The following is a 13,739-nucleotide window of genomic DNA, read 5'->3' as shown; positions in this document are numbered from 1 at the left end:
AGGGAGTTCCACTTCTCAGCATTCTGATTTTGAGGAATTTGGACTTTAAGGTTTTTTGATCTTCTAGGATTTCAACATTCAGCACGATGACGTTTGGGATGGTGTCTTTCAAAGTTTAGGGTTGGCACCAAAAGTCACAAATTCTAGTACTTCAGACATATTGAATGCTCAATTATGATGGTCCTTCCACAGTTCTGTGCCTTCCGTACGCACACCAAGACAGACACATCACCCTCTGCCTGCATCCATTCAGCACCATTTTTCTCAAATCATTATCCAAGATGCTCAGACCCCTAAAATCCTCCCCAGGGCAACCCCTCCCCCGTGGACCGCCACAGAGCCCGGGCCTTGGCATTCCAACTGAGTGTCGGGCCCCAATTCCTTAGTGAATTTTGAAGTGTCTCTCACTGTGACCTCTTCCATTATTGCATTTGGCCTGAGGGAAATGGTCATAGGCTCACGTGACTGCAGAAGACATATGATTTATTTGAGTATGGATCTTATTTCCACCCCGTTTTGTAGCCTCCTGCACAAATGACCTTACAGCATCCCCCCTCCAGACACAGAGATGGTCTTCATTTTAATAGAACACGGACGGGATGGACGCATATTGGCCCCTTGCGTAACCAATGGGGCCTCGTCTTTATAGTCCAGCTTGGCATTCACCATTTAGTGACACCACTCATGTCAACACAGACGACTGCCCAGAACACAGCGACACCATCCTCTCTTTTCTAAACTATGTTCACATCAAAAGACAAACCTTTCTTTACGACACAGGCTTCCACTGCCTCGCTGGTCTCTGTCCATTCCATGTGCGAACTCTCCGTGGTCACCAAGTCTGAAGCCCTGTGAAATGACAGGGGCCTTGCTCGCACATCCGCGGGTGTGACTGTGAGCAGTGACGGAGCCTCTACCCGGGTCATTATACCTCATTTGCCGGGTCATCGTGCAGTGCAGGAAGCTGCTCGCAGTCAGGCTCTCACTCCTGTGACAGGTGTCTTCGTAGGGTGACGTTCACAAAGTAGACATTGTTGTTTCTGCGCGTTGACCCTGGGGGACCCTTTCTGGGGTGCCTGAAAGCTTGTGCCGCTTGCATTGCAAGATGTGAAGCCCTTGAAACCCGGTCCTCCGGACTCTGCTGACTAATTTTCTGTCTTGTTTTAAGGCAGGGAGGGGAAGAAATTTTGTCTGATGAAGCCACAAGAATCCATTTGAGCCCCTGTGGGTTTCTTTTGTTTTATTTTTTGCCAGTCCTGGGGCTTGAACTCAGGGCCCGAGCACTGTCCCTGGCTTCTTTTTGCTCAAGGCTAGCACTCTGCCACTTGAGCCACTGCACCACTTCTGGCCATTTTCTATATATGTGGTGCTGAGGAATCGAACCCAGGGCTTCATGTATATGAGACAAGCACTCTACCACTAGGCCATATTCCCAGCCCCTAAGCCCTGTGGTCTTGACCCAGGCAAGTCTTTAAGAGCCTCGCATGCTGCTTGCCAGTGTCGTGGCTGGCAATTCTTGGAGGGAACACATGATGGACACTCAAGCCCATGGAACCCTGATGCTGACCTCTGTCTGTGCCTGTGATGTGTGACACAGAAATCACCCCGTGAACCCCTCCCCTCAGAGCTGGGAAGGCTGATGAGGCCACCACTCAGCGATAGAACATGTCAGATAGGATCTTTTGAATGATTAGTATGAAGGCAGGCAAATTGGATTTTAGCCTGTGCCTTTCCATGCCCTTCCATTGTTCAGAGCCAATTGAAGAAGCTAAACACTGGGACTGATTTGAAAAAGGAGAGCTGGAAGGCGAACTCACAGTCCCACAAAATAAACACCAGGGCACGAATACTTGGAAGGGAGTAAGGGGGAAAACTCAGTCATAAAATGCAATGTCTATGTTACAAAATTAAGGACACTGGATGAAGGACTGGGGTTGGGGGGATGTGGAGAATGAGGAAAGGCGTGACATTGATCTAGGTGCATTGGATTCCTAAAGTAGTCAGTTGAATGGCAGTTCCTTTGTACAACTACTTAAAGATTATTTTAAAGAGAAAAGAAAAAAATACACTGGAGAGGAAGGAGGATGAGGAGCAGGAGGAAGAGAATGAAGAAGAGGAAATAGGAAATAATATTTTCCAGCTTTGGCCAGTCGCTGTTCAGTGATTGGTGGCTAAGCCTGCAATTGAACGTGAGAAAAATATTGGGAGGAGAGAGGCCCAAATGACTTCCATCTGGACAGGCAATTAAGATACCAAACTATTCAATACACAGGCTGTAAGTTATACTTGCCTTTCTTATTAATTCCTAGGGTAGCATCTCATACATTATTTGGTGCATAAATTTTATTGCTCTGAATTAAAAGGCAGAAATGATTGCCTACGATTATACGATTATGGAAACCAGCCTCAGAGAGTATTATTAAACCAGAGAGAGAGAGAGAGAACACCTGCATGTGAGAGCCAGCAGGGTGTGACAACAAAAGGAGGGTGATGACAATACAAATGAAAGAACCAGGAATGGTCTTCTCAGTGGAGGGGCTGTGCATGGAGTTGAACCTCCAAATGAATGTCTTCATCCCCAAAACCAGAGCCTGTGTCTATGACTACGACATTTGAAGGAGAAGTCTTTTCAGGTGCAATTGAATGGTGGATCTTATTGATGGGCTGATTGCTGGTTAACTAGGTAGGCCCTAAATCCAGTGACCAGAGTGCATGGCAGAGACAGGAAAGCCAGAGAAGAGGAAGGTGGGAAAAGGCAGCACAGGCGCTAGATGTGGGGTGGTCAGATCAGAAGCACATGGAGCCCCTGCAAGTTACAGGAGACCGGGCGGGGTTCCACTGGGGGCTTCCCAGGGAGAGCCACCCTCGTCCACCTTGCCCCTGGACTGATGGTGACCAGGATTCTGTCAGAAGAAGTCTCGTCTTAAGTCATGAAATGTGTGATCGCTTGTTAAACAGCCTGCGAAGCAAATACAGGCCCAAAGAGAATAAAGCAGAGCCCTGGGCTCCATGTGCCAGACGGTCTCACTTGATCCACATGAGATTCCTCGCTCCTAGCCGGGACCCACGGACACGGCCCACGGGAGCAGTCTCCTCTCCTTACCAGCCACAGTGGGGTTTGGGCCAGGAGTAAACCCTTTCGCCGAAGGGGCCCTGCTTCCGCTCCCTGGCTCTCCCTGTGCTTCCTTAGCCTGCAAAGCAGGGAAGGAACAGGGCCTCTCTCCTCACAGCCACAAAAGAGAAAAGCAGCCCCCAAGAGAGTGGAGCATGAAGGCATCAAAGCCAAGAAAATCCATTTCCTTCCCATGGCGCTCAGGTGTTGGCCTTAGTCTTCACTTGCATCCATGTTATTTTGTATATGAACAGAATCGTTCTAGTGCAAGCTAAGAAAAAAAAATGATCAGAACCCTGAAGAAATGGGCTTAGAGAATGCATAAAAACGAAAGGATCGCCTCACAGACTCACAACCAAAATCAGGCTGTAGAACCAGCCGGTGCCTGGGATCCGGCAGCACCACAGACACTAGACATGGCGACTCCCTGGGGTCAGAGCCAGGGTCCTTGCACACACGTGTGCCCCGTTGCACACATGCACACACACAGACACAACAAAGGTTCCCATCAAACCTCCAGGTGAGAACATATAACTAGTAGGGCAATCTTCTTGGTCATGAACCCAATCAAGGGTCTGAGGGAAATTGCCTAAATAGAAATAAAAGTTTAAATATTCACGATGTTTTCTCTTGGCAACTATCTCCCTCCCCAATCCACACACACACACACACACACACACACACACACACACACACACACACAGAGAGCCCAGAGTAATTTTGTTTGCGTTGCAACAGTGCCCTCTAGTGGCAAATTTATGATTATGTATTTATTTATGTATTATTTGTTTGTTGCCGGTCCTGGGGCTTGAACTCAGAGCCTGGGCACTGTCCCTGAGCCTCTTTGTGCTCAAGACTAGCACTTGAGTCACAGTGCCACCCCCAGATTTTTCTCAGTAGTTTATTGGAAATAAGAGTCTCGTACTTTTCTGTCCAGGCTGGTTTCAAACCACAATCCTCAGATCTTAGCCTCTTGAGTAGCCAGGATTACAGACGTGAACCACCAGTGCCCAGCTGAATTTTTTTAAGGTCATCAACTACACCTCGTAGAAAGGAAACTCTGCTGAAATTCAGTGTTACTTAACTTGGTTTGTTAATTGCAAAAAGACAAGAGACAGTTCCAAAATTCAGCTGCAGTCCTGTGTGAGAGAGATGGACAACAGGACAGGGACTTACAGTGGATATTAGCTGAAATCTACCACAGTCTGTGGCCACAGGAATTTGAACAGCATTTGCGACAAGCCTGTCAGCATCATTTCCAGTGTGACCGTGGGCGTCTCCCTCGACGTTGGCAGTGTTTCTAGATCCTTGTAAGCCCTCACAATCCCCTTGTCCCTCAGCTGAGCTACATTAGGGGCTTTGCCAGTGAGCCTCGCTGGTTAAGACACGGAAGGAAAGCAGATCAGCCTGGGGCCTGCCACACAGGACCTGTTGTGGAATAGGCAGAGGAGACCCAGACCCCAGGAGTGAGTCTCAGAAACAGAGAAACAGAGGGAAGGAAGGATAAGGGAAAGGACTGGCAGGGATGTTCCCTTACTAAATAAAGAGGAGTAACCAGGAGGGAGCCGCTGCCCAGCTGCACGAGGTCTTCCCCAGGCAAAGTAGGAAAAGTGCCTACCTGAGGAAGAAAAGGAAACAGGAGGAACAGAAAATGAATGGAAAGGGACAAGGACGGAGAAGAAGAAACAGCAGACACAGTAGTCCAAAGACAAGAAGGCTTGGAGAAAGCACTAGAACAGCAGGCAGAATTGTTTCGGGAATTTCTAGACATTTTGTGTCATGGAGATGAAACTTTTTTTAATCAAAAAGCAATACGGGGGGCTGGGAATATGGCCTAGTGGCAAGAGTGCTTGCCTCGTATACATGAGGCCCTGGGTTCGATTCCTTAGCACCACATATACAGAAAACGGCCAGAAGTGGCGCTGTGGCTCAAGTGGCAGAGTGCTACTAGCCTTGAGCAAAAAGAAGCCAGGGACAGTGCTCAGGCCCTGAGTCCAAGGCCCAGGACTGGCAAAAAAAAAAAAAAAAAAGCAATACAGTGTGTGCTGGGTGGGACTCCAGCCCCCAGTTCTGTGGGGGAAGAAAGGTCTCTCTCTTTCCACCAGGGCCTCTCCCTGTGTAACTGGAATTGGTCCTCAGGATGGCTGGATGTGAAAGAGACCAGGGGCAGCTGGGGAGCTGGGGCGACAGCGCCACCTGCTGGCAGGAATCAAGTACATCTCCATCTCCGCATCTTCACCTGGTCACCTCCAATCTTAACATCCCTCACTCTACCTGGACTGACAGATATCTTCACAAGCTTCCCAATATTAATTCTGTTCATGTTCATCAATGGCCAAAGGTTGCTTGAAAAGTGTAAAATACTACAAATAAGGTTAAAAGTAGCCCAACAGTTACAATATAGCTGATTTTTAATATACCTAAAAAGAGAAATAAAATATTCTGATCATTGGGTTTAACAGGTGACAACATTTTACATGTTAGACAATGGTTAAACCTAATTTGACAAACTGGATTCAATTAGTTCCTAGTTCATTCTTACTGCATGTCTTCTTTGCCAAATTTCAGGATGTATTTGATTTTTTACTACACATAATTTTCCTCTGAGATTCAGGATCATAAACAATGGCACATGTAGTAAAAAAAAAAAAATCAGGAAAGCAGATGTGTCTTTTTACTGTTTCAGTGATCATACTAAAACTTGTCTCATAAAAGAAAACTATCTTCATGACATTTTAAAATAGTAGGCCTGAAGGTCCAGCTGTATTATTACTATAGTATATAACAATATTGAGGCAATAACAGTAAAAATCAAATCATCTCCCACATGGATCGTGCTTGGTAATACGTGAAAGCTTTCATCAGGCGTCAGCTGGATTCTCCTAATGACCTTTGCTACAGTACGTAGGCTCCAGAGGATCAAAGAGCCTGACATGTTCAAGGTCACATACATAGAAAATGCGGAAGCTGAGCCTTTCCCACGAAGGCCGCTGGCATAATGTCACAATTTGGATTTTTTATATTCTGTAGGACAGAATAGGTGGCATTTTAAGAGTGTCTTACCTTGCAAGTCAATTTTAGAGGGTACTTGCTCAAATTTCTCAATATTCTTTATGATTTCCATTTAGTTATTCTCACTCAGGTATTGAGTGAAAGACATTCAGATAACAGTAAAAAAAAAAAAAGAAAGAAAAGTGAGACGGATATTCTAAAACTCCCCAGCTATACTGTTCCAGGCAACTCAAAGTTCAACTGAAATAAGATATTTTTAAACCCTCTTATAGGAAGCCATACCAAAATTAAGTTATTCATTCTATTTTCTGAGATCAAGCTTTAATCTGGAAGAGCAAAAATAGAAATGAAATTATACTTATACTTTATGGACAGAAAAAAATGCAAAAATTCCATTTTTAAAATATTCTCTTTTTTCTTTTCCTTTTCTTTAGCAGGGTGAGTTTTGAACTCGGGTACTTATGCTTGCTAGGCTGGCACTCTACCCCTGGAGCTACTACTTCAGCCCTGGAAAATCTCATCACTTGAGTTTTCTGAGCAAGCTCAGCCTACACTTGCTTTTACAAGATCTGTTGGAAGGAAGAGAGGGGAGGGGAGGAGGGAGGGAGGGAGGGAGGAAGGGAAGGAGGATGTGGAGGAAGGGAGAGAGGGAGGGAGGAAGGCAGGGAAGAAGGCATTATTTTAGTGTGAGAGCCACTGAATGTATATCTACTATATGTACAACCAACACCTTTTCAAGCAGGAGTGTGCCATAAAATATTTATTGGGTGATCACATAGAATCGAACGAACAAGGAGCATTGCAAAGGCCCTGTGGAATTTAAATATGGTCAAAAGAATCCAAATCCTATGCCATTAACCAGTCTGTCCAATCTCCATAATATTCTCAGCGGAGATCTCAGATTATCCACATGCTAGGACTTTCTTGGTTTGTAACAGGACTTGCTGGCTCCTCAACAATATAATTTTTTTTTTAAATCAAGAGATAGAAAAACAGCAAAACTTGAGAGTGTAACATCCGTGTTAACCTGATTTTCTGGCTGCCAGTGTTTCTGCTCATTAAAAAGCAAACAACAACGTCGTCGACGGTTTTCCCCGCACACTTTGAATTTTCATTCGCTGCGGTGCAAGCACATTTCAAGGCGGAAATCGCAGGGGGGGGGGGGGGAGGTGGCGAACAAGGCTGGCCTAGTTTCCAAAGGAGGGCACATAAAAATTAAAAAGCACGAACGCCTAAGCAGTCCCGTGCTGTCCACGGGGATACACTCTGCAAACCCAAGGAAAACGGAAGAGCGAATGACACATGCTAATGACCGTGCACGCAGCGCACGGGGCTGCAGCCCAGGCCGGTGCGTCCCTCTCTGCGCCCCGGGAAATGCACGCCTGGCCCCGGCTGCCTTCCTCTCCGGCGGGACCCCCGCAGGCTCCTCCGCATGGGGGGGCCTGGAACGTTGGAAGGGAAAGCAGAATGGACTTGCACGTGGCTCGGCCCTTTTCATGGACCCAAGAGCCGGGGCCTAGGCCCCATCGTTGCGTCCCATCCGATCCACTGGAGCCACGCCCTCCGGTTCAGGCTATATAAAGAACTCCTCCTCTTCCTTTTCTGCACCCTGGATTGGCAGGCGATGGGGGCACGGGGAGGTTCCTGTGGCTTCAGGACCGTCTTTACCTGGGGAGGTGACCTGCGGCTGGCTGGCCTGCAAGTCCCTTGGAAATGGGCTCCAAAAGGGCTGGGAATTCATGATGGTGAATCCCGTGTCCACGTCCGTCTCAGCTTCAAGCCGCTGGAAGCAGGCCTCCCCGGGGGCCTGCGCTCTAGATCCGGGCTGGCCGGGCTGAGCCCAGTCCCAGCTCCTGCCGCAGGGCTCTGGAAACTGCAGGGAGCGCGCCCGGAATCTCCTGCTCCGGCTCCTGGGGGGCCTCGGTCCTAGGGTTCGGTGCGCACACCCGGCAGCCAGCCTGGACTCCAGAGCGGCCCGAGAGGAAAGTTCCCCGTTCTGCACACCCAGGCCTGGCCCCAGCTGCACCTACGGGGCCGGAGAGGAGGACGAAATGGAGGTTATTTTAAAAAGGCACCGAGTACCACCCCCATGCCTTGCCCAGGCCCTGCCACACCACACCCCTGCCGGCTCCGTGGAGTCAGAGGAGACCCCGGGTCAGTCTGATTATCCAGTCAGCACCGACTCCCATCAGCTTCTTTCCCTCCGCTCGCTGTGGGCAACAGCAAGAGACTGGGCATGGCGTCTGGGAGCGCTCACCTGTGGCCACAATGAGCAGACAGGCACAGCTAGGGTTCGAGGACCTCACTCTGCAGAGCAAATTTTGGTCTTCAGAACCTATCCATGCCTGGGGCCCAACCCTTAATAAAATAAAATTTAAAAAAACTAAACAAAAAAGGAGCCAGGTGCCTGAGACTCAAGCCTGTCATCCTAGCTACTCAGGAGGCTGAGATCTGAGGATCGCAACCCAAAGCCAGCCTCGGCAGAAAAGCCTGTGAGACTCTTATCTCCAATAAAATACTCCCAAAAAGGCAGAAGTGGCGCTGTGGCTCAAGTGGTAGAGTGCTAGCCTTAAGCATAAAGAGGCTCCGGGACAGTGCCCAGGCCCTGAGTTCAAGCCCCAGGACTGGCAAAAAAAAAAAAAAACAATGTACAGAAAAACTATAAATACATAATACTAATCATAAGATAGATGAATCTATCTATCTATATATATACACTCAAGAAATAAGAGAATAAGAGAAATAATTGACAAATGGATTTGCTTTAAACTTCTTGGATGCAAAGACAAAACAATGATCAGACTAAATAGACAACCCAAGAACAGAATAAACATATTTGCAAGCTATTTATTCCACAGAAGATTAATACTCGGAATATATAAGAACCCTAAACATGCCAAAAGAGCAGATAATCCAACTAATAAATGGGCACGTGAATTGAACAGTTCTCAGAAGTACAAAGGGTTACTAAAGATATGAAGAAATGCTTGACATCTTTAGCTACAAAAGAAATGTGAAGCCAAATGGCACTAAGATTCCATCCCATCCATCGCAACGGTCATCATCAAGAAAACAACGACAAAGGCTGGCAAGGATGTAGAAGAAAAAAAATTGAGTCCTTATACATCGTTGGTCAGAATGTAAGTTAGTGCGATCACTATGGAGATCAGCGTGGAAGTTTCCTCCAGAACTTAGAAATATAACTACAATAGGATCCTGCTATATGATTCTTGGGCACAAAGCCCAAGAGACAGCCTGGCATATCCATGTTTACACTCTTTACAATCACCAGGCTGGAGAATCTGCCTAGGTGCCCAAGATCTGGTGAGAGGATGAGGAAAAGATTGTTTGTACTTAGAGAGTATTATCCATCAGTAAAGAAGAATGCAGTGCTGTCATTGAGAAGAAAATAAATGGAGCGGAAGGAGATCATCAAGTCGAACCAGATGAGCTGAACTCAGAAGAAGAAACAGTGCATGTTTTCCCTCACATGAAGACTCTAGACCAAATAGTAATCGTCACAACAGTCATCATTCTAGTTATTACTAGATGACATGATTGTAAGAAGGGGGGGGGCTGTTTGGGGAAACACCAGTGGGACAGAGGCAGAGCAAAGGAGAGGTGATAAAGGAGAGAGATGTCCCAAGTATATTATGATAGATATGAAAATGGCATAACGAAACCATCAGAACCGCTTGAAAGGAGGGGGAAGAAGGGAGGGTGTTAAGAAAGGGTAATGCAGAGGCAACGGATTTGGCCAAAAATCACATAAAACCTTTCATCTCACTAATTTCGGCGAATGCTCTTTTTTTAAAGACAGAACATGGCCGCTTGTTCTCAGGAGCGTTGTAGGGCTCTCCGTTAGTCCATGGCGGTGGGGGCGGTTACCAGCAGAGCACAGGTAGGTAAGAGCCATGCCAACTCTACCAGTGATGGGTGGGCCTGGTGATGCAGTGAAGAATTTTCCAGAAGACAATCCTTCATTCTCTTGGCAAAAGCATAGAGTTGTAGATACAGAGATATGGAGGAGAGGGGATGGAGGAAGAAGTACGTACATGTTTGGGGAGACTTTTCAGGACCCAAGGGGGGCAGCTGTGAGGATAAAAGGATGCTCTGCTCCACCCTAGGGGCAGACGATCGTGAGGGGATGGGGCTCTTGTTATATTTCTCACGGGTTTTCCCCTTTATCCAACATCATCCTCCCACCCTCCCCAGATGGGGCTCGACTTCACAACAAAACGAATGGCATACACTGTGAGTCCAAAGGAAGCAACGTGTAGCCTTTAAAACAAGAAGAAATAAGGTCGTGCCTGCTGCCGCACAAATGTGTAAACACACACGCACACAGGCACGCATGCGTGCGCATGCATGTGTGCCCCCCCCCCCCACACTACATTGTTATTAGCCAGTGACGTTGACATTAGATCCTGGAGATTAACACTGAAGGAGAAACCGCGGATGCCTTAGGAACTTGACATAGTAGACATTTAAAGAAAACAAGGCAGGCGAACAATTCTGAAATCATGTAAGGTAGAATCAGTCGGAGTCTTGCTTTATGAACTAAGATAAGAGGCTGCACTGGAGAGGGCAGCTTGTTTTACTTTGTGATCTGTTTATCTGATAGACCTGAAGGGGATTTCTAATCATTACTCGGGGACACAAAAGGTGGGATCTTTTCCTGTGAACATTGCGATGAACACATTCATATACACATACACGGCCACGGCCTACTAGACTGAACAATTACTTTCTTTCTTTCACTCATTCTTTCTTTCTGTCTGTCCGCCTGTCTGTCTGTCTTAGCAGTCCTGGGGTTTGAAATCAGAGTCTTGCCTTTGTGAGGCAAGCATTCGATCATTTGAGCCACACCCCAGCTTTTTCTTTCTTTCTTTTTGCTTTAGTTTTTAAGACAGGGTCTCCCTTTTGCCTGGGGTCAGACTTAGACAGTGATTTTACCTCCACCTCCCACAAAGCTGGGATTACAGGTGTGAGTCACCGTACCTAGCCTATAATTGTTAACCACATAGACTTCCAGGCCTGAGAAGCACTTTCTAACTGTATCTCAGACAAGTAACTGAGCTCTGCACACCTGTTTCCTCACCTAAAAATAGGAATCATAGTAACATTGTACATTTTATAAGGATTAAATGAAATTATTAATTTTATAATCTTAATGTAGGGCCCTGTCTTAAAGATGTTTTGAGTAGGAACACTTCCAGTAGATAACTAATGGCCAGTGGCCATCTAGTAAAAGAGCTCAACACTGAGCTGATGAGGAAACTGAAGCCCAAAGCTCAGCTGCCACATCCCACCTCGTAAGAGACAGTACAATGTGACTGTCACATTGGGTTTAACTCCTACTGAAGTTTTGACAGCTACAAAAAGAGGTACAATTTCAAGATTTTTCTTTCTAAGGGGTTCTAGCCATCTAACTTAATTGGTGATAAAAAAAAAAATGGCAGTGATAGGAGTTGCTTAAAAGTGAAGTTGATAATACTGTGATCTCAACCTTCCCCAAGCGCAACCTCCAATTGAAAAGTTCCTTAGGTCTGGTGGGAAAAGCTCATTTTATTCCTGACCCACAGCTTGGACAAAATATGGATAGTTAGCAGATGTGTTCAATGCAGTGCTCAGGAGAGACATTGTCTGACCCCAATTACAAACTGCTTTTCAGGTGCAAGTTCGCCAAACGAGAACTTTCTTACCTGTACATAGGGAGGTTTATTAATACTCAACTCTTATTACCATCAGCGAGTAGCTCCTGTTTGAAGCACCTCTGGGTCCCCAGCAAAGGATTCTGGGTGAACTGGCCTGGTGTTGAGCAGGGTGTGGGAAAGTTTGAAAGTTCCCTGGGACTTCTAAATTGTAACCAAGATGGAAAACCATCTCCAAGGCCTGTCTAGATAGACAATCACCCAGTTCCCGCCCGGTACTTAGGGGAGTCATGCCTGTCATCCCAGCTATTCAAGGGGTTGAGATCTGTGGGTCACCGTTAGAGGCCAGCCCAGGCAGGAAAGTCCAGGAGACTCCTATCTCCAATTAAGCACCCAAAAGTTGGAAGTAGACGCCTGACTCAAGTGGTAGAGCACCAGCCTTGAGCAAAAAAAACAAAGCTAAGGGACACAGCACCCAGACCCTGAATTCAACCCCCTGAACCGGCACAACAAACGCGCACCGTGCCAAGTCCCAGGAACCAAGAGCTACCTGCAGCAGAATCGTGTGGCCATCGTAGTCCTGGGTACGCCAGCGGGTGCGGCTGATGGGCGCACAGGGGTTGGGCAGCAGAGGCACCAGCTGGCCGAGCTCTTGCACCTGGAACTGCAGCACCGAAGACTCTTTGGGGTCCACCGACCTCCCGGGGGGCAGTTGCTTCAGGGAGAGCTGCAGGGCGAAGCGGGGGGTGCCATAGAGCACGAAGACGCAGAAGGTGCTCTTGTGCACGGCCGCCTCTCGCTGCAGGATCAGGCCGTACAGCCGGATGGCGTCCTCGTAGTTCTCGAACCGGCAGCGCAGCGTTACCCTGAGGATGTCGGGCCCTCCGCGGCCCTGCCGCACGCTCCACGTGGGCAGCTGGTGGCCCAGGCTGTAGACCTCCTGCCTGGCGGCGAGGAGGTGTGGGCAGGGCCTCCCCGGGGCCGCCTGGGCGGGGACCCACTGCCAGGGGGGGCGCCGGAGAGACTCCACTATCCGGAACAGCCGCGCCTGGCCCAGGCTTGCATTCAGCAAGAGCATCACCGACTTGCCCGGGAGCTCAGACCGCCGGGCGTGCTTCTTGCCGCCGTTGTTGTCCCTCCCCGATCCGATCCGCTCGGACACCTGGAAGAGCCGCACCTCGGGGCAGATGGGATCCAGGAGCTGATCCAGAGCCTGCTGGAGAAGCGAGCCCTGCCCGGAGTCCGCGAGGAGGTGGACCGTCATGGCCAGAGGCTCCTGTGGGTCCTCCATGGTGGGCCAGGGCGCAGGCTTCCAAGAGGATCGGTCTCTGTGTGACCTAAAAACCCATCCTCCTGAACACCACGGGTGGCTCTGACACACAGCTCAGCCAAGGAAAGGGCGGAGTAGGAAAGGCAAGCATCCCATGGCCCCACAATGAGCTGGGATTTCCTGGTTACCGATCCCAGGCGCTTCCTGCAGGCCGCAGCCATTCCCCACGCTGGTCCTTCCCCACTTCCCCTCGTTTTGTATTTTTGAACAGCTGATGCTAGAGCCTGAAGAGAAGATCATTTAGTCTAAATCACTCCCGCTTCTCTGAAAATTGCTTGCTCTAAGGAATGAAGAGGGTTTCAATGTACTAAAGAGAAAGGGGTCAGAAACCAAGAGCTAAAAGTCAGCTATGATTGATGCATTTCTGTTGTTTTGGGGGTGGGGTTTGAACTCAAGACTTGGTGCTGTTCCCTTGGCTTTTTCACTCCAGGCTGGTGCTCTATCAACTGGAGCCGCATCTCCACTTGTGCCTTTTGGCTGGTTTGTTGCACATAAGGATAGGTGAGATTTTTTTCTGCCCTGGGCTGACTTTGAGCCCCAGTCCTCGATCTCAGCCTCTTATACAGGGAGGATTACAGGCAGGAGTCACCGGCCTGCTAGTCATGCAAATTCTTGAGAAAGGTGAGCATTT

The 13,739-nt window shown here is 48.1% G+C and overlaps 1 protein-coding gene across 1 annotated transcript; it reads right to left on the bottom strand.

Moving 5' to 3' along the window:
* Positions 1-7,335: 7,335 nt before the first annotated feature.
* Fam124b (family with sequence similarity 124 member B) lies at positions 7,336-13,117 on the bottom strand. Its single transcript, XM_048344153.1, has 2 exons — positions 12,329-13,117; positions 7,336-8,150 (listed from the first exon to the last, which is right to left on the bottom strand). The coding sequence occupies exons 1-2, from the start codon at positions 13,067-13,069 to the stop codon at positions 7,698-7,700; spliced, it is 1,194 nt and encodes a 397-aa protein (XP_048200110.1). The 5' UTR covers positions 13,070-13,117; the 3' UTR covers positions 7,336-7,697.
* Between the last annotated feature and the right edge of the window lie 622 nt (positions 13,118-13,739).

The sequence above is a fragment of the Perognathus longimembris genome, chromosome 4 (assembly GCF_023159225.1).
Source record: "Perognathus longimembris pacificus isolate PPM17 chromosome 4, ASM2315922v1, whole genome shotgun sequence".
Classification (NCBI taxonomy): Eukaryota; Metazoa; Chordata; class Mammalia; order Rodentia; family Heteromyidae; genus Perognathus; species Perognathus longimembris.
This window is presented reverse-complemented; position numbering and strand designations above follow the sequence as displayed.

Excerpts from the sequence above, each read along its gene's own strand:
- Fam124b (XM_048344153.1), bottom strand. The coding sequence starts at position 13,069 with ATGGAGGACCCACAGGAGCCTCTGGCCATGACGGTCCACCTCCTCGCG. Across the intron at positions 8,151-12,328 it reads GCCACACGATTCTGCTGCAG|GTGCAGCTGGGGCCAGGCCT; the intron begins GTAGCTCTTGGT and ends CCGGCCCCGTAG.